Source organism: Tachysurus fulvidraco, chromosome 9 (genome assembly GCF_022655615.1).
Source record: "Tachysurus fulvidraco isolate hzauxx_2018 chromosome 9, HZAU_PFXX_2.0, whole genome shotgun sequence".
NCBI lineage: Eukaryota > Metazoa > Chordata > Actinopteri > Siluriformes > Bagridae > Tachysurus > Tachysurus fulvidraco.
This window is the reverse complement of record NC_062526.1, coordinates 7,303,689-7,331,210: the sequence shown is the minus strand read 5'-3', so window position 1 is coordinate 7,331,210 and position 27,522 is coordinate 7,303,689. Positions and strand designations below refer to the sequence as shown.

The 27,522-nt window shown below is 36.9% G+C and overlaps 1 protein-coding gene across 1 annotated transcript in view; it reads left to right on the top strand.

The window, feature by feature from the left end:
• cfap299 (cilia and flagella associated protein 299) overlaps window positions 1-27,522 on the top strand; it is a 51,070-nt gene that overhangs the window by 22,713 nt on the left and 835 nt on the right. The window contains exons 4-5 of the mRNA XM_027138373.2: window positions 21,510-21,652; window positions 26,349-26,478. Of these exons, the coding sequence (XP_026994174.1) occupies window positions 21,510-21,652; window positions 26,349-26,478 (273 nt within the window). The remainder of the gene's footprint in view (window positions 1-21,509; window positions 21,653-26,348; window positions 26,479-27,522) is intronic.

Below are 27,522 nucleotides of genomic sequence, written 5' to 3'. Positions count from 1 at the left end.
ACGGATTTCCAATCATGAAATCAAATTAAACAGCTCACACGTCACAGAATTCCTACGAATGTTGTGAGGGTCAGGAATTCAGTATATCACTATACTTTAGCCCATACATCGATTTATTAACACATCTCTAAGCCCACATTTGAAGTCTTTTGGAAACCACATCCATACATTCCATGTGTAGCTGTTTCAAAACCACAAAGCTCCTAAAAATTTATGTTCAGAATGTCAGCACAACATAAATACTGCACACATATGGTTGTTAGAATTTAATGCTGTGTCAGGACTTAAAACACTAACACCCACAGTCACGCGTATTGTGGCTGGCGTCAAGGATTTCATCTCTGAACACATTGTAGGCAAATGTGTTTAAAACGTTTTTCTTGCAGTTAAGACATGTAAGACCAGAATCTTTCTAAACTAAAAATAATAACTACTGACCATTTTTCCATAGCACTTGCAAACATCAGCCATATAATTTGGTGCTTCACTTACCTTTTGTGCTTGCTAATTAATAGTGAACCCTATATATAACCTCAGAGCTGATAATGTCCTATCATCTAGTAAAAGTCCATTAGAGTTACTAATAATCTTCTAATTATTTGTAGACATTGTTCCCTTAAAGTAAATATTACCATGGTAATTAATTGAGATAGGACACTTGCTTTGCTCAGCTTGTGAAGGTGTTTTTATTTGATATCTGATTAAACTTTCATTAGCATGCAAAGGAATGACTGAGAAGTGTTTTCTTGAGAAAACAGACTAAAAAAGATTTTTTTCTTTTCACTAATTCTCGAAGATTTTATTTTAATCTGTTTTAATGAATAATGAATATATTGCCACAATATTCGTCTGAATGCTTTCCTGAATACAAACTAAATTTTACCTGTTATATCAATGGGACTTCCTGTACAAAGCAGGTGCTTGTCTTTGGTCTGTGGACCCATCATGGTGTATATTGATAAGCCTTGATCACGTATAGATAATAAGGTGGTCAGTCATGCAGTCCACAGACCACATTTTGTATAGAAATGAGAGTGGAATTCCCAGCCAGATCAGTTTACAGTCAGCGTGTGAGTCGGTCAGTCAGCCCTTTGTCCCCGTCATAGCCGGTAAAATAACAATAGCATGTTGGTTTCAAAGCACTTGACCAAAGGTGAAAGCACCTTCGAAAAAGAGTCATACAGAGCTATCATGTGACCCCGGCTTGAAAACCACACAAAGGACTGGGGGTCGGTTTTTGACCCCCAGTTTAACCTCATTCAAAAAGTGGACAAAGATATCCTTTTGTAAGAGGTGTAAAAATGTGAATATTTCAAGACCAACCTCAGGGATTCATGGAATCAATTTTTGTTTTGCAAACACTATCATTTCCCAACACCGAAATTTTTCTGTCTTGCCTTTCTTTTGGAAGGCATCAGAGATAATTACAAATTGATAGATCTTAATTAAAACACACAGTTTCAAAGCCATGATCTGAGATTGAGCCACGTCCTTTCAGGAAATAAATGAATCGAAAGAGGTTAAATGAACCTTCATATGAACCGTCTGGATGCATTTTAATACAAGAATCTTTCAAACCATTTCTTATGGCTGGTGCTTAGATGCGTTATGGAAGAAATCAAAAATAATTTCACAACTATCACTCTGTTATGACACGTTTGATGTTTTAAAGCACAGTGAAGGCAGATCCCTTTTCTCCATTTTTTTCCCTGCAGATATTTAAGATGATTGGCCCCAGTTGGAAGAAGCAGCTGCCATTAATGAAAAGCTCAGTTCTCGCACCATACCCACCAAATGTGACCCATGAAATGAGCACTTTTACAGATGTAATAGATGCAAGGTGCAGTTGAATGATCTTGGCCCAGAATTTACGGTAAAAAAAAAAACTAAAATCAAGTCAGACAGACTCTGGACATTGCAGTGTGATCTGAACATTGATAAAAGGATGGTAAAAGCATGGAAGATATCCTGTTTAATCATTACATCTAATGGACAGCTGTGACCTTTCTCTAAAATCATCAAAAAAAAAGATTGAGCATAGCCTGATCTATTTTTATACAGCACATTTTCAGGCTGAGAACAGTGTAATGTGCCTTATCTGGAACAGCTCAGTGAGAAGTACAACTTCCTGCTCTGTCAAAAAAAGACAGTTTCCAGTCTTCTGAGCATTAAAATGTATTTTTAAAGTAAGATTGGATGGAACAATATATCATTTTCACTCCCTTTTAGAATTCGGGTAGGACAATATATGGCAAAAATATGTGGACACCTGACTATCACACCCATATGTGGGTCTTGCCCACAAAGTTAAAAGAAAAGGATTTTTAAGAATGTCTGTGTGCAAAGTAGACTTAAGGATTTTCTTCACTGAATTTAATGATCCAGAGCATGTTCCTGCAGGACAGTACTCCTGTGCACAAAGCAAGCTTGATTAAGATGTGGTTTTCCAAGATTTAATGCCTGCACAGAACTTTTGGGATTAACTGGAACAACAAGCACATCCCAGGCCTCCCCACCCAACATCAGTACCTGATCCCACTAATGCTTTTGTGGCCGAATGAACACAAATCCCCACAGCCACACTGCAAAATCTGGTGGAAAGCCTTTCAAGAAATTCAGAGGTTGTTATGCTGCAAACTGCGGACCAAATATGGAAAGGGATGTTCAAAAAGCACATTTAAATGTGATGGTCATGTGTTTGCATACTTTTGGCAGTATACTGTAACTTTTTGCTACACAAAAGGATTAGAAAACAAAAGAATTCTTAATTGGGAGCCACTATAACGAGGGATGTGGTAGCCTAGTGGCAAAGTCTTTGGCCTACCAATTGGAAGGTTGCAAGTTTGAATCCCAGGTCCACCAAGCTCCCACTTCTGGGTATAGAAATGAGTTTTTAAAATTAGAAATGTCACTCTGCATAAAGGCATCTGCCAAATGTGGTAAATAATAATAGCGTGATACATTCCTTACCATAAGGATTGCTGATCCAAACATTAATACCAATCAATGATTAAATGTAGTTTTAAGTCAGGAATAAGCAAATATTTTCTTTTACAACATTGAATCTTTGCTTTGAACACAAACAGCTGTGATAAAAAAAAAGAATAAAATGTATCTGTCGAGGATGATCCCTGTTTGCACCTTTCGAATACCAGCTGTATCATAGAAAACACTCTGCCCTGTTATCCTTGTCCTTTTGATAGGTTCAGTGTGCACCTGTTTTTTCACTGCAACTATGGAATTCCATCTTATCCACTTTCCGACATCATGATATTATGATAGCAACTCCCACCTACAGACCTCATTTTTCAACATGACATATGACATGTGTTCATGTACGTGTAAGGAACCGTTTAACCTCTGCTCCCTTAAGGATTTCTGGCTCTTCTTTCTAAGGAATGTACACCTGCTCCATAACAGCCAGCAATACAATTTCCAGGCATTTATGTCCAAACCAGTGGTATATATTACATTTTAGAATTTCACCTGAAGTTGGCAGAAATCTTTACTTCCTATACAGCTTAAAGAGTTATATGAATCATTTAGACAAGAGCATTCGTCTTAATTTTCTAATCAACTCTGAAGTTTATACATTTCATCATGAGTGATATAACACCGTTGTGTCTATAGAGTTATTGCTGGAACTCTCACATGAACCCATCCTGTTGGTCAAGGCTGACTATCCAACTGGGAAATGCAATTACACTTGAGCAGGCTTAGGAGCACATGGAGCACATTCTTTGGAATCCTCTTTGTTTTGTCACCACACAGTGGCCTGCGTTGATGTGTATTATTCCACCTGAGTAAATACTGTACAGCATTTCTCCCACATAGGTCTGAACACGTCTTCGATGAGAGAGTCTTTTTCCACCTCTCTCTTTCTCATTCACACCATTATATTTTTCTCTCTCCTGCTTTTATTCTAACACCTCCGAATCTCGAAACTTTTAATATCGTTAGAGCCGAAGGAACGTTTTTGGTACGCATATCTGTTCACCTAAAATTTTATTGTACTGTGTGAAGACACTTCCTGGTGAATTATTGTTATAGTTTAATGTATGCACCAATGAACTTACCTCATTGTAAAACTTGTGATTTAAAAGGATATGGCATGCCAAATTCCTCATGTAGTTCCACCTCATTGCAATGCATGATTACAGGTACATAGTTCAACTTCAAGATTTATGAATCTGCTAGAAAGTCAGATAGAATTAAATGAATGACTTTACTCTGAGATCTTGGGCTTCGAATCTCAGGAATTCACAGTTAAATATGATTTCTTTCACACAAATCACAAGCGTTTATGTAAATGTAGTATCCCACACTTCATATCTTATTTTTTGAGGTCTCAAATTGGGTCTGTTTCCAAAAAGTGTGAAAGGATCCGATTTGGTTGAAAACAGATTCCACACAAATTGTAAACCCGGTATAATGTGAAGCAGCCATCATAACTCATGCATGACTGATGAAATGAATATATTCTGAACTCATCTTAAACCTATTAAAGTCATACATTGAGACAGTGCTAATTGATTGCTGGTCATTTAAGAAGTTATTGTTCTGTCCTCAAGTCTGTCACTGAGATAAGTATTATCAAATGTCTTCATTTCATATCACAGGCTTGCACTGTGTTGGGGAAAATTAGCAGTCACATCTCATTAAAGAAATCCCTGAAAGTTTGTGCTAAAACCAGCCATTATCCTCCACATGTTCTTAAGAGTTAAAATGTCATCACTCTCCTTATCAGCTTCCTGAACCCAGCCACCATCTGGCTGAGCTGATATTGCTGCTTCGTGATGTAAAAGTGCTCCATCTTGTTTAGCTTTACCTCCTGACAAACAAAATCTGCTCATCTTTAGTCAGAGGAAGGCCTGGTATCTTTCAGTGCAAACTGACAGCAGCGATAAAAACATTTCCGTTGAATAAGCACAGGCTCAGCTTCAGCCTGAGTGCCACTGCACCTGATGTTAAGTTCATGTTCTGTGCAGAAATAAAAATAAATGTAGTAAATATTTATCTCTGTTCTGCTTCTGGTGTATCAACATTAAAACAATGCAAGAGAATACCAGATGTCTACTTCCTTAGAGTTTATTTGTTTACCAGGATAACCAAAAAATGTCCATAAGCAAAATATGCAGAAACTCTAATAAGTAAGATGAAAACTCTAATAAGTAAAACTGATGAAATCTTATTGATGGCTACAATCACAGGTTAATTTTGAACTGAAAACTATTTTGAATTGGTTTATGATGTGAATGATGTTACCTACAAGAAAAAGAAAAAAGAGCAAAAAGACGATCTGTCCAGGATTTAATTCCAGGTTATTACAGAATTTGCCATAGCCAGGAAAGTGTTGTAAAAACACTGAACCTTCAGGAGCACAGAACACCAGCACAACTACCTTGTTTCTCGTTGGCAGTCTGGGGGGAGCTTCTAACAGGACTCGCAGGCCAACCTAAACAGTGTCATGTTTGAACACCTATTTCCACTGGGAAGAAGGAAAAAAGAACTGCAGTACATTAATCAGAATTTCACAAACAAGCAGGCCTTTGATAACAGCCCATGCTGTCCATTTATCTTTCTTCTCTGAAGGGTGTGCTGGCTTATGTCACCCACTTTGATCCTGCTTTTTTGGAACATGATGTCGGATATATCTCCTCTGCAGTTCTGCCTCTAAAAACAGACCTTTAGTTTGGAATCCATTGCGAAATCTACTTGAGAAATTGTAACCCCTGATGCTTCCCACTTTAGGTGCTGTAAGTTCTGTGTGATATATACACAATTTTTTGGTTGGAGTAACAGGTTTATATTTGTGGTCCTAACCAAAAAACAATTAATCTCAGCAGCTAATCTTAACAGACTTTTTTTTGAAAAATTTTTTTGATGCCTTGCCATGACTTTATAGGAGTTCCCAGAAACTGTTATTGAACACTTCTATTTAATATTTTGATCAAAATTCTTCAGCTTGATTTGACAGGACAAGATATTTTTGCAGACAAGTCCTTTTTTCTTATCATTGTCACTAAGGAGATATATATCCAGTACTAAGTGTCAGGATTAAGGTTGATACACCGCCATCAAGTTCACAGTGTACGTCTTTGGAAACAATAATCCTGCCAGGACTTCTTCATGGATCAGAGACATGGATACTGCTCGAGTCAAGCGCAACAAGCTTTACCAAATGCAACGTTTATGTTGAACCTCAGAAGTTTCCCTCCTCCTTTAAAACAAGCCCACAACACTATGATGTAAATAGCAACCTACGATTGAAGAGGGAAAAAGAGGCGAGAGACAGGAATATCAATGTTTCAGCCAGATTTGCCAGCCAGCTACCATGTATACTTCTCTGGAAGCCAATATTTTGTGAAAAGTGCAGCAATGAATATCAAAAAAGTGATTAGTGATTAACACTAGGAATGTTAACCTTCATCACCAAGCATGGAGAATTACTAAAAACTTTTGATGCCCACAGCAACATCCTGGCTCTATAGTAACCCTTATCAAGATAGATAACTGTGAGCTTCCTAAATAATGCAACGCTGCATTACTGTATGTACAATGATAGTACAACAATATTTGTCTTTGTCCTGGTGGAGGCCAATAACAGCAAAAAAATAAGTATCAATAAGGTTCCTTAGAATAATGAGTCACAGTGCTTTAAATTCATAGAGAAAGAGGGCAACCTATGTATTTACTGAGCAGGGTGACTTACATTGATTTGAATTCCAGTCCCTTTAAGGAATGGTTAGCCTGAGTGTACAAACTCCTATAAGTACTTTCAACACCTGGTTCCACAAATTAGACAGCCTTATGAGCCCAAGGTCTAAGCTAATTACTTAATTCAAGAACTGCATTGACACAAATGCTTTGGCATACTTATTTTTCAAACACTTAGCTTCTAATGATATGTGTCCTAGGCCCAAAGTTAATCCTGTTATTTAGATTACAGACAGTCTAGTGAATGATGCAGTGTCCATTCAGGCACTCAGACAGTTAGCATGAGTTTGAAGACAAATACCTCTGACTAAAGAGGACATGTCCTGCTGATTTAAGATATCTAGAAGACAATGCGAATACAGCTAGCCCAGCAGAGCCTCATTAGTACAGGCCCTGAATTAGCAAAACTTTCTGTTTAACACACATGTATAGCACCAGGCACCTTACAGTGTATACTGTACATGAAGAAGCCCATGGTGTTTGAGAGCTAAGCTTAAACAAGCAGGCCACTTGGGCTTGCTTTCTTTCCGGTCACACATATAGCTGCCACTTATCCAGATCGACTGCAGAGCCTCCACTGGCCAGACTCAATGACTAAAAAAAGGTTACTAAAAAAAAGTCTGACTTGCAAAGGAAAATTTATGAATAGCTTTCAAATTACAGGGAGACTGAAAAAACTCTGGTTAGTGTCAGTACGCTGGTCATTACAGTCTTTCAGTACTTAATAGCTACAGGTGGGACCTGTTAAGGAATCAGCTCTGTAGGAGTTAACCCTTATTATCACTGCACATCACTGATGTAGCATTAGCATGGATTTTAACCGCTTACTGTATGTTCAGCTACGGTAAACAAAACTATTTGTCACAAAGACGGTTCCTAGTCCTTACTAGATGTCAGGCCATCTAACATAATGTGTCAGGGGGTGTGTGTGTGTGTGTGTGTGTGTGTGTGTGTGTGTGTGTGTGTGTGTGTGTGTGTGTGTGTGTGTGTGTGTGTGTGTGTGTGTGTGTGTGTGTGTGTGTGTGTGTGTGTGTGTGCTTGTACAATACACCAGCTATTTGCAGTTGTTATTTTATTGTACTCTCAGAGCTCACTCTGAAGCAGGGTTTAGTAAGATGTTATACATTTCCTTATACTTGCTCATCTTAATATTTACATTTTTCCCTGCCTTCAATGTAAAGAAATGATACAATTTCTGTAAAATTCTGTGCTCATGCCAGTGTAATACTTTATATGTGGTTTACAGTACCATACTGTAGGCTGCATGTTATTCTGCGAGAATAATGACAGATTATAGTGTGTCAAAGAATCTTACTGTGTTAATACTGTAACACTACAGAGCTATATTGTAAAAATAGAGTACAGTCAGATGCTAGGAGAATTTTCCTGACAAAAGATAGCTTCAGTTATTTTAGGGGAGCAGGTCAAATGCAAAGTGTTTAATTACGAAGTCAAAGCTAGGTAGTGCTAGGTGATGTCAGCATAGCTAGGTAGGTAAGGTAGTACCTGGTCTGATAATTTAAATAGGCAATAGTTTCTTATTATTATGTACAGAGACTTTTTGAGTAAACAAACCAAACTTAACATTATTAATTAAGAGTAGGCCTTGAGCACAAACATTTGTTATTTCTAGATTACTAATTTAGGACTTGTAAATCCATATTCAAAAAATGTTTTTACATATTTATGAGTTTGTCTACCTGACCGTGGTTTAGTTTCAGCTTAGTAAGTCTTAGCCTCTTTATCAGAGTTTGAACAGTACTGACTGGCATTTTCAAGTGTTGAGCTATCTTTTTATATACATTTTCCTGCTTTATAAAGTTCAACTACCTTATTACCCAGGTCCATTGGCAGTTCTTTTGTCTTCATCATTGTGCATCCATCACCTCATGAGCACTCATTCATTATTTATGTACAGACATTAATTACAATTACAATGAGTGAGGTGTGGAAACGTCCCTTTAATAGCCATTTAAACCTTTGTGTGTCAGCCTGTGTGTTTATCATGTGGCCAAATATTCAAAGATATGTAAACTTTTGATCAGGGTTCAAAAGGTAAGTTCAGATATCATTAGGTTTTAAAAATGTTTGAGCACAACTGTACAGTTGTGTTGCATAAGGCTGGGGTATCACAGAGTTGCCCCGTGATTCTGTCCTCTGTCATTTATGAAAGTCGTTGATAAAATTCATTAACCTAGCATTAAATGAGAAAGATTTTAGTAAAAAAAAAAAATAAAGATGTTTTAAGGCCAGGATTAATGATCAGGCTGCAAAAAGCCATTTAGGCTAATAAATTTGCATTGGATTAGAGTTAGGATTTTTTTTAAATAAAATATTGTGTCAGTTCAAATAGCTAGAGTAATTGTTGATTTAAGGAGAGCCACTGAGGAAAAGCACAGTTTGAAAATAATAGTGTAAACTTTTGAATTAGTTATTTACTAGAACACTCAGAGCTTTTATATGTTTTGGCAGGGCATCTTTTAACAAAACAGAACAGAATGTCTAATGTCCATAAAACTGCCTGTTATTTTTGGCTTAGTGCTAATATAAAATTAATTGTCTGTTTATGTGACTTTATTAAAAATACATTTTGCCCCTTTTTCATATATCAGTATATATATATATATATATCAATTCTTTCACATTCTTAAGCATAATCAGCACTCCCACAAAACACACTTGACCGAGACACTGATTTCTGATACAAAATCATGTTTATATCATGTTAATATATCTGATCTATTTTTTTTATGAACTCATAAAGTTGTACTTGTATCTTTATTACACTGTTGACTTAAAAATCCCACTTCACTCATCATGCGAGGTGAAACACGGATAATATCCGTAGTTGTTTGTTGTTAGAAGTCATTTTCACTCTGTAGATTTTCTCGTGTAGAATGCAGCAGTGTTTTTAATTCTAAATATAGAGCAAACTTGTCTTTCTATTTAAGCCTATTGTATGATTCAAAGGTCTAATCATATCCTCATTTCCTCACTGTGTATATTTTTGTATGCTTAACCTTTAATTACAAAAGTAAGAATCAATCGTTAACAAGTCTTTCATTTGTTAAATAGTTTTTGACCACTGAAATGATCAGCTGTGTTTAGAATCCAATAAAATGTTACCACATTTGCAAGTGCTTATGTAAATGAACCCCAGGCTAGCATCTCTGTTTCTATTCTAACTTTTTTTAAGTTTGAAACTCTTTGAAATCACTTTTTTTTATTCACTGCTGTCTTCTTTGTTTCCTTCTGTTTAAATAAGTTCTTGTCAGCCAAAGTTATAAAGGATACATTTAGGTTTTAAGCATCTTAAGACTATAAGCATCAGCATCATTTCCGAATTCATTATAGTTTAACATGTATTTCATGATGATTGTTCATTATCATGTGCTGAATTTTTATTTAGCTGGATGTTGGATACAGGGCTTGCTGACTATTGTGCAGTTCATAATTATAGTGCCAATTACACATGAACTTTAGTCGCATCAGATACGGCCTGATAGTGGAGCTAGAGGGTGGGAGTGACAGGAAGGAGGTTCTTTTGCCAGTCTGCTATCAGTTTGAGAAAAACAGATGTTGCAGTGTATTTTACTCTATATGAGTGATGCACTAATTTAAGTGGTTTTAGCATCCTGATGATTTTGCCAGTACTTTTTAAATCAATATTTTGCACATCTTTAACTTTTTATCTTAAACATTTTCTTTCAGTTTCATCATTGGTGAACGAATTTCTGCTTACCAGCTAGCTCTCCTATACATACAACAGCTACCAAACAGGGAAGGTTAACATGTGCCTTCTGAGATGCTGAAGCTTTTCCAGCTGCTGTCATGGTGCATTGCAAGGCAGCTAAACACAGTCTGATTAAAGTGATAGCTTTAACATTAATAAGCTCACAAATACTACCCAACGTCAATGCCACTGAGAGTAATGCCCCAGAGCTATTTTTTTTTCTTGGACTCGACATAATGCATGGATAAGGTTTCATCAGGATTCACACTCACAATCTCCTGATGATAATGAAAATGCTTTTCTGTCAAATCAAATTTGTTGCAACAACTTTTTGCCTGCTTTGGTTTGGCTGATGCCAGAAAACATCTGTGTGTATATTTGGGGTGGTGGGGGGTGTTTGAATGTTGTACGCAAGGTTCAGATGTGGAACAGAAATTATGATTCAGCACTATAGTGCCAACTTCAAATTGATAAAGGAAGCAGGGGTGCAGCCTCTTGCCAAAATTTGTGTTTCTACACATTATAGTTTTTTTTATTATTTTTTTAAGACTATGAAGTACATGAAACCTTATAAAACTTATACAGCTCCAGAATTTTGGACTGTCTAGACTCATAACAAGAGTATTATACATTTAGTTCTTGTTTCATGTAGGGAATGTGTCTTTGTGTGGTTGCAAACCAGCTGCAAATATTGACCATCAATTATCTTGTGCATACTTTACAATACAGTAGGTTAGCTAGTATAAACAATCATTACAACACATTTATAATCTGGTGGGTTTGGGGTGTGGTACATTTAGTGCTTAAATATGTCACTTATACTGGCACTTATCCATAAAGTAAGTGTGTGTTTGCAAAATTTACTGCAGTCAATCATGGCCCCTATCACTTCAGTACAAAAGGAGAAAGTACTTTGTTATGAGCATTACCTTCGCTAGTTAACCATTTAACTTTCGCCGTATTTTTCAGTTATCCATCATAGCATTATTCAGTAACTGTTATGACTTTATATTATATAAGTATTGTGAACCTAATAGAAAAGTAGAGAGTGAGGTATTTAAGCCTGGACCAGCCAGCAGGTCCTGGTTAAAGTTATCTTGTTTAAACACTATTGTTCAATACACAGTGGCATATCAGGAACTGGGCTGTACGTATGTACATATCTACACAATATGTACATTGTGTCACTACAAACGTAGATAACAGATTAGTCACTGGGCGCTGCTCTGCAAACCTACAATCTGCTTTGTAACTTACCATGTCACCCAGAGTGTATGTAAATAATTTATCCATTTATCCATAAAATCTAACAACCACAATGTTAGTCGTTTTCAGAAAAATAGCCCAGTATAATTATACTTTTAAGTGTGTTGGTGCAAAAACTGGATGAAAGAGGTCAGAAAATTTAATGCTTGACATAAGAGTGCAGAATGTGTGTTTTCTTTTAGGTCCCATAGTAGCTTTTTGATCAACTTGTTAAGATCACAATGTTGTAAACATCCAAGGGTGGAAATTACTCTCCACCCAGTGCTTTGAAGACACGCATCCTCCCCTTTTCCTGTTTTTTTTGTTGTTGTTGTTGTTTTGTTTTTTTAACCAATGATTATAGCATGAGTCCTGCATATTTAAAAGATAAGTTAAAGAATCAGGGTGGCTTTTTTTTTCATCAATGGTGAGTATCTACAGTAAATAGTGGTATGTTTTACATTTATCACAGATTAAAGGAAAAATAGTCATGATTTTTGCTTGGATTCTGGAAAGCTCTGACAATCTAAATGTATTTTCCAGTGCAAGGCTCTACATTTTATTGCATTTAAATAATGCATGTACATTAGTCTGTGATTACTGTAATTATATAGGACTAAAATGGTGGCATAGCTTGTAATAATCTTGGCTCCTAGGCAAATTTACTGTACCTGACCACTGGTCCATATGGTTACAAGCCCAGCATTCCCTAAAATGAATCTGTGTGGGCAGAAGAAAAGTATTCTTTAACTACAGTAAACAGCACAATTCTGAAATCTATGTCATCACAGTTGTGTGATTTACAGAAGAGAACATCAAAAATGGGTTTGAATCACAGCCATGGGTTTTTACATGTATACTTAGGTGAGGTTAGGTATTGTTGGACTTTATTTGTAAAGAAGATGGTTGACTAAAAAAAAGACTTAAGAATAACTTAATAAATAAGGTTTTTCTTTTTTGGTAAGGAAAAAAAACTTTCTTCACACACTTCTTTGGTGGTTTCTGAGTGTAAAGGAAAGTATATATATATATATATATATATATATATATATATATATATATATATATATATATATATATATATATATATATATATATAAATGGTGGAATTAGACAATTCCCTTTAGTGTAAAAGAAAGCAAAAGCTGGTTAGACCTGTACCAAAAATGTGCAAAAGAGAATAATTGCTTCTCAAGGGTTTTTGGGTTTTGACTGGTGTTCTCCGAGAGATACAGCAGAAACACAACACCCTCCACCACCACCTCTACCACCTCACCCCCTATTGTGAATGCAACGTGCACCTGTGCGGCCTTCTTTTGACATCCTTTGTGACATTTTCACAAATCACACTTCTTTTGATCAAAGTGCCCATGAATTGTCTCTAGGAAAGATATTAGATCTCATGAGATAGACTTTGGTCTCTTTTTCCTGCACCTTGTCAGCATCTCTGAGAACAATGAGCCAACCACTGTTATGCAAGACGGGTGAAATGGCTGTGGAATCCATGCTGTGTAAACATACAAGGGTGCTTAAGATCTGCTCTCTCTCTCTCTCTCTCTCTCTCTCTCTCTCTCTCTCTCTCTCTCTCTCTCTCTCTCTCTCTCTCTCTCTCTCTCTCTCTTTCTTTTTTTCTCTCTCTGATGTGCTGGACCACCTGGCAGTGCTGGCTCTCAGTGTGAACCAATGAGCCTGTTCAAACTCAGCTCAGCTACAGATAAAAAGCAAAGCTAATTACACAGCAGCCTGAGTAGTCCTGGCTAATTCCACTGGTCGCTGAGCTAAAGCCTTTAGCTCCATTCCAAGCAAATGGACGAAGAATAGAACAGTCAGTAGGGCAGAAGAAAAGAGAATACTCTCCCCAAATTCCAGTGTTCACAGGGGCAGGAATGTTATCACACCACATTTGGGACTGTCCCTCCTAATTACAGGAGGCTTGGTCTGTTCAGGCCAGAGGCACTGTGTAATTATCATGATTGCAATGCATTAGGATATATTAGACTGCTTTTTTATCAGGACCTAGGCTTGCAAAGCATATATTTGAAAATCCATGCCATTCTAATGACCTTGAGACATTAGCCATAATATTTCAGATGTAGGAATTATCCAACATATCAGGTTTTATTTTGAATTAATACAACCCTGTTTTGTTAGTGGTTTGGCTAAGATAATCATTTCACAGCTTTCACGGCTCATGTATATGTTCTGACAGCTTAAGTGTAAGAAGAAAATGTCAAGGCAATAGGAAATGGTGCAGACGATGCGGAAATTTCTACCATATCTCTTAGTCTGGCTAAAATAAATTAAATGGCATTTGTTTATTACCATTGGTAGAAAACCTGTTCTTAGTTGCACAGCTCATTCTCTCTCTCTCTCTCTCTCTCTCTCTCTCTCTCTCTCTCTCTCTCTCTCTCTCTCTCTCTCTCTGCGTATGTGGTTGAGAATAATGAAAGGAATGTCAAAGGGAGTCACCCGATGTGCCGTCCAGCTGCAGCAAACCCCAAGCTTCACTTTTTAAGTTAGCGAGGCACCCATTCTTTGACTTTTTTTTTTTTTATTACTCCCAATGAATACCTATGTGCAACATTTATTTGCCCCTTACTCAATTTAAAACATCCCTCTTAAATAACAGGAAGGGAGTACACTGCAAAATAAAGTTGGATGTGGCAGACCTTTTATGTCTGACCAAGGAATTTGAGAAGGTTGATTTTCACATAAACCTTCCTCATTCATTCAGGCCGGTTGTTGTGGGTGGTTGTAACCATAGGATGTTATGTTTTAGTAGCAAGTGATTCACTTGTTGCCGGATATCGGTAATGCTGGATTTAACTGCGGTAAGAACATTTCAGCTCTTAATTTAAAAAAATAAAAAATTGCAATCACTCAACAGATGTTCCAATCTAAAACAAAAAGGAAATCCTAAAGTGTCATTTTTAACTGCTAGCTTTATTTTATTAACAAAAATGAAACTGTCGTTTACCTAAACTTAGGTTGGATTTCCTGGCTGTAAATCAGCGACCATACTCAATGGTCCGAAACATCCTACTCAAAACCAAGGCAGGCAATGATGAATAAACGTAATGTGCCTTCACAATCCTTCCCATCTTGATAAAATGCTCTTGACAAATCCCAGTGCTCAGGTGCAGCTCAAGTGCACCTGCAGAAGCAAGGATGTAGTTTATGTAGGCTTTCAGCCTTCTGTTAATCTCTTACATGGGAATAAAAAAGACTCTGCCCATGAATCCGATAAATTTTTTGTGAAATGCATTTTTTCAAGTGAGCAACTGCAACAACAAAGAGAGCATGCTTTGAATTAATATTTGTGTGCACTGGCCTGTTAAAAGAGGATACAAGGAATGAAGAAGTTTTGCATCAAATTTACATCAATGATTAGTAATGCTATTACAGTGAGCTATTTTTTTATGATTGAACGCACACATTTAGGGAATATCTGGTTTAAATTCCTGGTTTAAAGTGCTGATGATTTCCCAGTGGCCTTCACCTTTACACACTTGTGTTGATGAAGAGTTGAAGTTTTTTCAAGTTTTGATGTGGAGCAGTTCTGCATGTTTTATTCAGGCCTGGTTAACCTCAGCTTTGTTTTGCTTTGCATTATTCTCCTGTGCAGACAGTGAACACTTTGAATAATAACAATGTCATTTCCTTCTCTAACCCAGAAACCTTCATTACTTTGCACAAATGTCCAGGTTCACATCAGAAAGCCCAACTCAATTCCGGAAACTTGGGATGCCCAGTCAGAGCAGGGTGTGTAAAGTTAAACAATGTGGCCAGGAGAGCTTTTCAAGTTTTTGTGAACTGAAACACAAGTGGTGAAGAGACACAGTTGTTCACACTCTGCCTGGTGAACACAGAAGACATAAAGAAAATCCCATCTCTCCTACAGTAACTGCTGCTTGATTAGTCTTCCTAGTGTAGTGTAAAAATCTACAGTGACTCAGAAGCATAAAAAAGTTATGACTTGGAAAAAAAGGTAAAAAATAGATGGTCCTGCAATCCATGTATGTCATTCTTTGGAAAAGTCAAAGCAGATTCACAAATTTGGAAGTCCCTTTATCTCCCAAGAGCTGAGGTACTCTACACATGTCTGAACTAAACTTCAAATTTTCTTTCCCAAAAGTAATTTGCAAGCCAAAAGTATGTGGAAGAAGAAAGTCATGTCTATGTTTGGTTGAATTAGTGTAGGAGATCGAGGCTTGACTGATTTGTGTTTTTGTCACTGGTGCCAAAGTTTTTGACCCTATAATTCTTGATATAATTCAGTAATATATGTTTTTCAAGGATTTCATATGTGTATTTCAAGACATTTTTATTTTCCTCTCGGCAGGAGCTATTTTGGTTTTCTGCTGGGAAAATATATCCTGCTTTTTCCACCTGACTCTCAAACTGAACATCTCTGATTTAGCATGCCTTTTTTTGATAGTCAGTTTATTTGAATACGTTATTTTACCACTTTCACTGGTAAACTGGTGTTGCTTGGCCTGTACTTGCACACTGGAACATGATAAGTCTTGTATAATTTATAATGCTAAGTATTAACTCACATTTTCCAACAAGGTTTTTAGCTCACTCGTGTTGTGTAGAAGAATGTGTCAGTGTATTGCATTAATCATTTTTGCACCTCGGACCAGTCTGCACATGCATCTTTAATATTTTAATGTTTTTAATTATCATTAGTTTAACTTGACTTTGTGATGAATAGATATTAATAGAAGTAAAAAAAAAACTACTTTAATCTATAACTGTAGCTAATTCATTTACTGTCTATTCTTCTCTATATTTGTCTCTGGAACAGATAATCAGGCTTACTCTGTTAGTTAGTTTTGATTATAAATATCATGGCTGTTGTAAGCATTAAAAGGTGAATTGTTTTCTTTAAATAATTTTTTGAACACCCAAGTTTGTTAGAATCTAAGGGGTTTTCATTGTGATTTGGCAGTTCTATGCATCAGGTAAATGAAAAAAATTTATTACTCTGGCAAAATTTTCTCATCCTCCTCCTTTTTGTCTTCCTTCTCCTTGTCATGGGTTGAGAAAACAGCAGATGGCTTATTAGTTTGTCCATCCCACAGTGCACTCACCTCATTGGGCCTCACAAATCTCACCACTTCTTGCTCAGGGATAGTAATCAAATGGATGTGTAGCTATTTTCATTTGTTGTCAGCAATCACCAGCATGCATTCAAACCAGTTGTATTTACAGAGAACCCAGCAGTGAGTGCACTTAACATGGAATACAATGTTGCGACAATCTTTTATGGTGCAGCAGATCTAAAGTGACTTCATTTCTTTCCATTATTTCCATATGGCAGAATGTGGAGCTGCTCTTTCCTTTGCTCCCAATGCGCTGTGGTTTTAAGATCTGTTAGCCACATACAGGTTTTTACAGGGCTGTCCTTATGCTTTCCTGATTGAGCTGTAAGGAAGAGACATTACCCAGAGCTGTCATGGAAGCAATCAAAAAAAAAAAGGTTTGTGAAGGTCTAAATCTTAAACCTTAAAAAAATAAAACAAAAAACTAGAGAGCATTTCTGATTTTCAGTGCCTTTTAATTTGATGTATGTGGCTTCACAAAACCACTTATTTTGTGGTTTGAGCTCTGCTGGCGACTTGCAAAAAAGGAAAAAAGAAAAAGGAAAACAAGCACCAAACACACTCTGCTCTGAGCTGTATGCCAGGCTGATTGACCAACTCGTCTACAGCTACAGTTGTTCTCTCACATCTTACATTTGGTTATTAGACGTTTGGCGTTTGGACAAGGGTTAAGGAGACACCTGGCCTTGTTTTGTTTGCTTTCCTGCACAAACACCTAAGCCCCAGAGATGCACATGGATAAACAACACTTCTAATCCTCTGACTCCTCCCATTTATATAAGAACATTTTCTGCTCTCCTCTTCTTTTTCTTGCATCTTTGGAACACATGCTGGGCTACTGGTGACCACATAGCACAGCACAGCACAGCACAGCACAGCCAATGAAACTGCAGTTCCAAAATGAAAAAAATCCAACCATAATTCCACCACCTGTTTTTAATGTGATTTCTATAGATAACAAGTTTTCTTTTGTTTGTGCACTCACTCTCATTTTCTTTCTTTCATTGTTTTTTTAAGTGGTTTTGATCACACAATGCAAAGAAGTACCTAAATTAAAGGAAATACATATCGAGACATCTTAACCACCCAGCCGTGCAAGCAGCGTCTTGGTACAGCTAAAGTATTTTTTTTTTTTTTTTACCTTGTGCCAAGACATCTGTCTTGGGACACACCCTATGATTATAAGTGAAAGGAAACAGCATCTTTTGATTACTTTCCTCCATTTTGCACACACATGCAGAGGACTGTCAAAGCCATTAAAATAAGATACAAAGCATTTGTCAGATTTGATTCATTTGATGCAGATTAAGAGAGCTGCAAGAAGACACTGGTAACAATTTACTGACAGATTAAAGAGCTAAAGCTATAGCACAAGCTAAAAATGCAGGCACCTGCAAAACTAAACATGGCTTTTGACTAATTATCACATGGAGTTTTACAGTCTTGCAAAAGTGTTAAAATGCAAACAGAAGAATTTATTGCACAAAAAGTACTACATCATGCTATTGCAACACTCCCATGGGCTGCATAAAACACTTAGGAAATTTACTGTAAGCAGAATGAAAATTATATAGTCCTCACTGTGCTAGCAATTATATTTAAGATCTTAGAGATTAAGTGATGCATTTGTGTCCATTGTTGGTCGTACATTGCCTGACATCACTGTCAGCTTTAATTAATTTGTTTCACAGTGCTTTGTTTGGCAGTGTTTTAACAACAAAAAAAAAGTTTAGTGCTTTTAGTTGTTTAGTGCTTTTAATGTTTTGGACAATATTGGCAAATTTTCAAGTGAATGGAGCTTAGTATATCTAAAAATGTAAAATACACAGTGTGTTATTGCTGGGTATATTTTGCATTAAGAAAGAAAAGGCGAGAGCTTTAGTGAAACCTATGGTGATACAGAATGGAAACATGTCAAGGATTTTTTTCCACTTAAATATTTTTCTTATATCTCATTCCTTGGATAATAATCATGCCTTTTGACAAGTTGGCCAATTTTAATACAGGAAACCTGTTCATTTGGGGTACCATTATAATGCAGACTCTATAGAACCCAACACTCAAATCTAACCTAAATTTATCCATTTACTGTTGCATTTGTTTTTTTGTTGTTGTTTTTTGTTTTTACTTTCTAGCAAGCACTTATGTGTTCTCAGTTGATCATCATGCCAATCTAAATTGAAATTTCCCATTAAAGTTAAGTATCAGGTTGCATCCCAAGTGAGTGGAATTCTGTTCGAACCCAGCAGAAGCAGCACACCTCAGCACATCTGGTTTCCACTGCTGCATCTATTACACAAGTCCTACTGTGTGAAGTAACTTCCAAGTCAAATAAGCCCCCCCTTCCAAAAGGAACACCTAAAGAGGGACAAGGAGTAAGCCTGCCAAAAAAAGGACTAGGACCTCAAACATTCCTGTCATCCAGGCCATGTTTTCATTACCCCAACAAATTTACACAGTTGTTAGTGATGGCCTGGGATTCCTCCTAAAGCACAGCCTACCAATAATAAACATAGAGCAGCTGACACTCTCAGACACCTGCACAAGCCTTCTTGACACTGCATGATTGTTCTTGTAGTGAGGTGGTGGGATAGAAGGGGATATACCAGGAAGCCTGAATGTTGCTGTGAAAGAACACTTCTGCACTGCTGTCTTGTGCCACCCTGATACTCACCTCTGAGATAAAATGAGTCTATGGAAAATCCCTCCCTAGCGAAAAGCACTTGTCCAATCCTGCGATAAAGCCATTCGGTCATTTTCCATTGCCCCGCTCAGAGTTTCTGAGGGGTGGGTTTGTGGGGGTTTTCAATGCTTTGCCAAAGGAGCTGTGAACCTCCTTATGCAGCAGAGTCCATAGCCAGGGGATATATTTTAAGTACAGTGGTCCATTTGTAATCATTTTCTATGCACATCATTTTATTAAAAAAAAAAATAAGAAAAGATTGCTTAAAAATCTATAAAACCATCTCCTACCAACTGCATTATAATTTGGCTAGTGTAAAGGACGCCATTCTGTCTGTGTTCTCTAAAAACATATTAGCCATTTATCATGAAGTATTTAATATTGATACTAACTCTACAAAAAAATGCTGAATGCAATGATACCATGTGTTATTAGGGAGCAGTTATGGTCAAACACTCATCATGTCCTGCCCAATACAGTATGGGTCATCCATGTAAGCCGTCCATAAAATATTCACACTTTTAGACAGACAGTGTTTTCTCGGATTCATTTCATAGATACATTTATAGTAGGTACAACTTGAACCAAGTCAGTTTGAAGTTGATTCATTTGGTCTTATATGAAATACCTGACCATAGCCATGGGCTCCAATCTCTGCTTCACAACTCGCTGAACCTTTTAGATAAATCTATTATACAAAGCATTAGACATGTCAGTGACTACAATCCCACGAACAAGGGTAGGCTTTAAACTAGCAGCTTCAGTTCAGTTAACCCAAACCACTGATCAGGTTTGAAGGAAAGTAGTATACAGCTCAAGTGGGATACAATATGTCTAGAATTGTTTAAATGAAAACCTTGTGATAATGAAAACCTTGTGATAATGTTTTTCCCCAAAATTGATCCCGGATATAAACTGATTCGGTATTTAGGCCAAACAGCCTTAGATTTGATGACTTCTTTAGGGAAAATCTTGGTTTTACTATAGTTAATACTAAAAATCTCTTCAAGTCCTTCTGAAGGGAGAACACCTGTTCTCCAAAACTACATGATGGGACCAGGCAAGTTGCTTTGAGCCACGCTTTTGTTTTATTACTTTGACTCATGAGTTATGAGGGTGAAGGTAGCTGTGGGCCGAAGCGTTTTGATTCCCCTTTCTGAAATCGAAAGATGATCCACTTGCCTTGTTCTTCCCACTGTATTTATTATCCCCCGTCTGATGATTTCTTTTCAAGGGAGTGCAGAAGCCACAGATAAGGTAGATTGCCCGGCCTCTGGCAGCTGTGAACCTGATAGCATCTGTTTAAAGTATATAAAGAGGAACTCGCTTTTTTTTTTTTTTTAAGTCTGCGGTACCAGTTATCTCACTTTTATCCCACACATGTAAGGGAATCCACAGATGGCCAGAGTTCAGACAGAAATACAAATGTGATATCAGTGACTCGAGTGTTGTTAGGTGGAGGGGAAGCTTCACAGTAGAAGTGTAACCCTCTCATACAGAGGTAAACACACAAGCCAAAACAAAGCTCCTATTCACAGCTTATGTTATTGGAAGTCATTCTTTCATCATTATCATCTAGACAAAATAACCACTGAATGTTTTTAAACTGCTGTATGCATTTTGTCTGGATGATACCCTCTATTTTAAAAGGATTATCTTTTATATCAGATTTGCTCAAATTGTTGCTGTTTCATCCTTTGCCATCATCTGCTTCAGAACGTTTATTCTAACTCTGAACCATGTCCTACTTTATTCTTTTTAAAATCATTTATTAAGTATTGATTGTTGCAAGCAGTGTAAGAACATTCTTCCTGATCGTTGTTTTAAATTATTTTTTCTGTCTTGCAAGTGTTGTGTCACTTACATTATTGTTTTGTCTGACTGATTGAAGAGATTTGTGTTGTGCTTATACCTTAACTGTGTATTTTTGCAGACAGTATCCATCTCCACTGCTGGATTTCTCTTTTTTCTCCATATTCTGTACAATATTATTCAAACAACATGTGTTGTTGTTTTTTTGCAGTCCATAATTTTCATTAGGGCACACAATGCCCGTGGACAGGAAATATCTGGCTATATAGACTATTCCCAAAGACTCCAATGTGAAGACTTTGAACCATATTTCTGTGGGAGAATAAGGCTTTTGCCACGGCCAACTGACTTAAGGTAAGAATACTTGTATTGTATCTTGCTCAAATTAGCCATCAGTAGCTACTGTTTATTAGTAATGTATCTTTACATTTATGTTTAAACCTTGAAATGTATAACCTAAGAAAGATCAACACTTGCCGTAGAAACTACACAGGAATTGTAGGAATGGACTTTTTCCTGAGAGGTACAGAGAAACCAAAAAGCCTCTGCTTTGAAGACGGTAACAAAATTGTTATTACAATTATGCAAATTACTGGAATAACTCCTTCCATAAAGGTTTCATCAACCTCCTTACAGAAAGATTAACCATATCGATCAATCTGTTTTCCTTAGTTAAATAATGTTTTTTTAGTTCTATTTATCTTAGATTTTTGGAGTGTTTAGTCCAAAAATTCCCTGCAAAATAATTCCTGATACATTCAAGAATAAAAGGTAACATATATTATAGTTGAGTGTATGCATTTAGCCATTACCTTCTACCTCTTCTACTTTCATTTAATATTCATAATGATTCAAACTAAAATACACGATCCAAAAAACAATCTATTCCAAGATTTATTGTCTATGTCGTACTTTTAGAATACGTGTCCATCAGCACAGACTTCCAGCACATATTTCAAATAAACATATTAAACACTTTCAGAAGTCAGAAGTGAGTCATCAAAATGTGTTGGGCATTAAAAACTAATGTTCTTCGTTCGATGCAATTGTTTGCTGCCAAGGAATTTTTAAATGCAGGCAGTGATTCATTTGAACCATTCCATATTAAACATGTGATTAGCCAGTGGCAAAATTGAACAAATTTAGATATTTAAAGATCCCATGAAAATTGGTTAATTGTTTGTATGTGTGTGAGAGAAGGGGGACATGTGTCTTGTGTGCATATATTGGAAGCAAACAGCTTTGGATCTTTAAATAAGATTTTTACACAAGATACATAAGATTTCTATCTATCTATCTATCTATCTATCTATCTATCTATCTATCTATCTATCTATCTATCTATCTATCTATCTATCTATCTATCTATCTATCTATCTATCTATCTATCTATCTATCTGCTGTCTGTCTGTCTGTCTGTCTGTCTGTCTGTCTATCTATCTATCTATCTATCTATCTATCTATCTATCTATCTATCTGTCTAAAAAAAGAAAATAACAAGATGAATTCTAGTTGCAGACATGGAGAATGATGCAAGCTTTCTGACACCTGCTAGTCCATACCTCTCTAAAAACATTTTTAATTTAAATTAATATGTTAATAATTCATAGTTTTTTTGGTTTAGATTTTAGAACTCTACACTACATGCTCTTCTAAATTAAAGATAAATATTTTGAGCTTGGAATTGGATTTCACTTCTGTAAATTGTTCTATGTGGTGTGTATTCTGTGAGTCTACACCTGAACTACTTCAGGATTCACATACACTCGAGAACACTACCAATGCTAAAGAATGTAAGCAAAGGAATTAAGTGCAGTATAAGACAAGGCTAGAAAACCCAATGACTACCCCCATCTCTCTCTCTCTCTCTCTCTCTCTCTCTCTCTCCATCCCACGAGAAAAATAACAGCCAGTGTTTGCGGTCGCTTGTAACATAGAGCAGATGAGTTCTTCCCGTACAGATGCACAATTCTACACCACAAGTTGGACTCCGTCCCCCACATCATAAAAAATAGAGTTGAAAATAAATAAAAAAAAACGTGGCCACCAGCTGAAGACATTTTCAGACCATTGTATGTGCAAGGAAGATGTGTTTTTCAAGAGCCCGAAGAAGAGCCAGTGTATGAAACATCCACCTGATTAGCTGTCATGGTTATAATCGGATGTAATGTTCATGACAGGCTATAAAGACACCTTATAGTGCTCCAATCCTGCATACATGCTTTTAAAAAATATATGAAGAATATTGCGTTTCATGCTTTAGTTAAGTCTGAAACAGAACGTATACAATTCCCGGGTAGTTTCTTCCACCATCGGCTGTGTTTATCCCACACTGATCATCCTGACAGATGTTTAGAAGCATTGCCTTTGTTGGTGTATCCGATTGTACCACAGTGGTTGGTATGCACAAATATTTCTTTGTCTATTAGTTTTTGTGTGCATGTGCAGCATTTGTAAACACATCCAAACAATAGTACAAAAAGTCCGTATATAGGCATATAAAAATTTCTCAAGGTGTCTCCTTGGCCAAACCCCTTCTGTGTCCATCCACACTGCATTCCTGCAGTGCACCTGTTGCTGTATTTTGTGGCCTTAAAAATATGTGCACTTCCATCCTATTTTACTAACCTTCAACATAAGTAGATCTAAGATAAGCCCAGGAATAAACTTTTTAGGTTTAGATTAACATTGTTCAGGTTAATAGAAACATTTTTCATGCCACAAGTTGATGTATGTGGATAGAATATTTTGAAAGGGCAGATATTTGTAAAATATCACAGCATGTGATTAAGTTTTTTCTGCATGCTAGTTTTAAAATATCTCTATAAATGATGGAGAATAAAATTGATTCTGTATTAATCTCTTTATTTGGAGTTAAATATTATGAGCCAGTTTCCTACTCTGATGTACTACCTGAGATCATGTGAGTTGAGACACATGCACAAAAATGAAAGGCTCATCGTGTTGGTAATCATCGTATTCATCCTACTTGCACAGTGTAATTCCATCCTTTATAAAGCTTTTAGAAATGTTAAGTGTTCACATTCAGTAGGATTTGTCTGCCTTTTCTAATAGAGATCATCTGAACACAAAATGGTAAGCAATGTGAGTCATAATTTAATATAACATGTGCAGACTTCTTTTTGTCCTTTCTAATGTAGTCAAGTTTAATGCTTAAGACACTTCCAAAACAAGCCGACTTTTCACACATTTGCAAGGCAGCATGGTGCACATCCCTTCAGGGAAAAGTAAAACCAAAGTGCTGTATTGCTTATGTATTTCTCACAATGTGACTGTCTGGTTTGAAAGTTTTAAGTCTCTGAAACACCAGCTTGCCCATCTTTTCATGTTCTCTGTTTAAATATCTCACATCTGTCCTGTTGCTTCGACCCAAAAGTAAGTGGTTCACCAGTGCATAAAAGTGGTGAACCCAAAAATGTTAATTGCTAGATGGCATTTCAGTATAAATAGACACCAAAAACGCTGTCAAACCTTATTCTAAAAAAGAGGAAGTGCCATTGAATCTCCAGTTCCAAGCTTCTCGCCAGATCATTTTCATTATGTATACATTTAAAGCCATATGGAGAAAAAGAAAGAATTTCCTTTCTCTTTAGGAAATGAAAGTAGACTCTCCAGGACATTAAGCAGCACAAGAATGTTTGATCCAGGCTGCAAATGGAGCATTGGTTAGACTTTCATGCATCATTGTATTTGCCCCATAGAACCTAGGCTCTAGTGTTAAATTCTGCCATGTTTACTGTTAAGGCAGTCCCCATGTAGACTGACCACAAGGGAAGACAGAAAGGTCTTTCCCCGATGCAAGATGGCAGGCACGGATCCTGTGAGGATGTTTAATACAGACCATTACATTTTGTTTAGTTCCTGTTTCCCTGTCTTTTCATTTGAGGCACACTTTTGTTTGCTTTGGTGCTGACAGCGACTCCATGGTTTCTGGTTCGTTTTGGAGGAGTGTATAGTAAGCCTTCAGGCCAACTCTTTTTCTCACACTTTCTTTGCATTGTGTTTGTCAAAGCCATGGTGATAAATTGTCAAAATGTTACAGCCATATGGATGTGGTCATCAGCAGGATGAGGCCATCTGAGTTGTGGAATGATGAACTCTTAGGCTGATTTTTTTAAGGTTTGGAAAAGAAAACAGGTCCAAGTATGCTGGAATACCAGTTACTAACTAAGTTTCATTTTAAGGTTATACTTTATCTCAGATGGCTATCTGTAGAATCCTAAAATAAATAGGCCTACACTGTCCCCATGCTTATTCCTTCATGCTTATTCCTTCCTGCTTATTCAACATTTCTGTGATCACCATGCACATGCATCATGGGTCTTTATGCTTGTCCAGAGACTGCTACTGAAATCAGTCCACCAGAGTGTAAATGATCAGCCAAATGTAGACATCATTTGAGTCTATGAGTGCTTGAAACCTGTGAATTTTCACTTTAAGGTCAAGATTTTTGCATCTGTTATTAACAACATACAGTATTAGACATTTAAGCAACATATCAGAATACATCATGTATTGGCTGTCAGCCATCGTGTTATCATGGACTAGGAAATCTTGCTTAATAAGTGGCTCTTTCAGTGTTCCTCTCCCTTATTTTTCTAAATCTCATCCACACGAAGTCCCAACTTTGCTCATGAATGACAGACTGTTGTTTAGGAATAGCTGAAATCCACTTGTCCAACCCAAGTGTGATATTTGGAATCCTGCTTCTGCCAAGCATCTGTCTTTCAGTACTTTAAAAGAAATGTTGTAAGAACTATTAAATGATGCCTAACACTGTCAGGCAAATCCTGAGTCTCAGTGTGCACACTGCAAGTTGTGTGAATCAATAACACAATAGATTTATAAGTCTCGGTTTCGGTTGCTGCTAAGCTTCAGTTAAAGTGATATTAATAGTAAAGATTTATATGTAACCTGCTATATTAAAAGCTCAGTTCTATGGGGTATTTATTCTTGTTTGCTTATTTGTTTTAACAACAAATTATACATTTTCAATTTCATTATGCGATTCTTTTAATCTTTTTCCAAGTTTCTACAACTGGAAAACAAATGAAGTAGCATCATGTGACAGTGAAAACTACCGGGTGATCGCTAACAAACCGACTGGTATACTCTTCATGAACAAGCAGGACCGAAATATTGTTAATGTGGACCCACAGGTAGGAATCATTCTTTTAAATGTGTATCATTTGTATATATACTATCTTTTTTTAATTTAATATAAGCTATTCAAGGTTGAATTAATGTTAATTAATAGATACTTTACATGCAAATATTTACTGGCGTTGACACTGTGGTGCAGTGGGTAGTGTTGTTGCCTCAACGCTTCAGGGGCCCTGTTTTGATCTTGAGCCTAGGTTAGTGTTTGTTTTTTGCATGGGTTTCATGCTGCTTCTGTGGTTCCTTCCACCTCCCAAAATATGCCTGTAGTTGGATTGGCTATGATAAAATGCCTCCAGGCATGAATATGTGTGTGCCTGGTGCTGTGCCATGAATCCGCAACCCAGAGAGGAAAAAGTGGTTACTGAAAATGAACCAAATCCTTATCTATTAACACAATGAGATATTAGTTATTGTCCCTATTATTATTCTGTATCACATATGAGGTAGACTGGCCATTTTATCTGTGTTGGATGACAGAATTGTACATAATCTATATAAAATTTCCCTCTTTTTCAAGGTTTCCATTTTAGACAAGCGGGAAGGTTGTTTATTTAGCTGGATGTTTGTTCGTATAGCATAGTGAATCATGAGACCACCCAGAATGGAAGCAAGATTCACTGCCACTGAAGTATCCTGTGATTTCTAGCCAATCCAATGAAATGCAGTAGCTCGCGCTCTCTTCTTGATTTAAAAATGCACTGAATACAATGAAATCCTGACGTAATTGCACTGGGAAAAGATCTTTAGATAGGTGCTTCCTTACTGTCTTTGCACTGGTCTGGTTTGATAAAAGACAGTAGAATGTGCAGTGAATTCCAGCCTGGAAAAATGTGCCACTTTGGTTTCTTCATCTCTGCACTTTGAGGACGGGCTATTTTAGTAAAGAAGCATGGCTGCAGACGGGCCGCTTTGAACGCACATTGAGGCCAAGATGGCAGAGGCAAATTGTGCCTGTGGTCGAGCACACCCCGACCAGCACGGCTATTAAAAACGAAGGGAAGGCTTGAGAAACCCAGACGCCAAAACCACCCAAGCGCCCT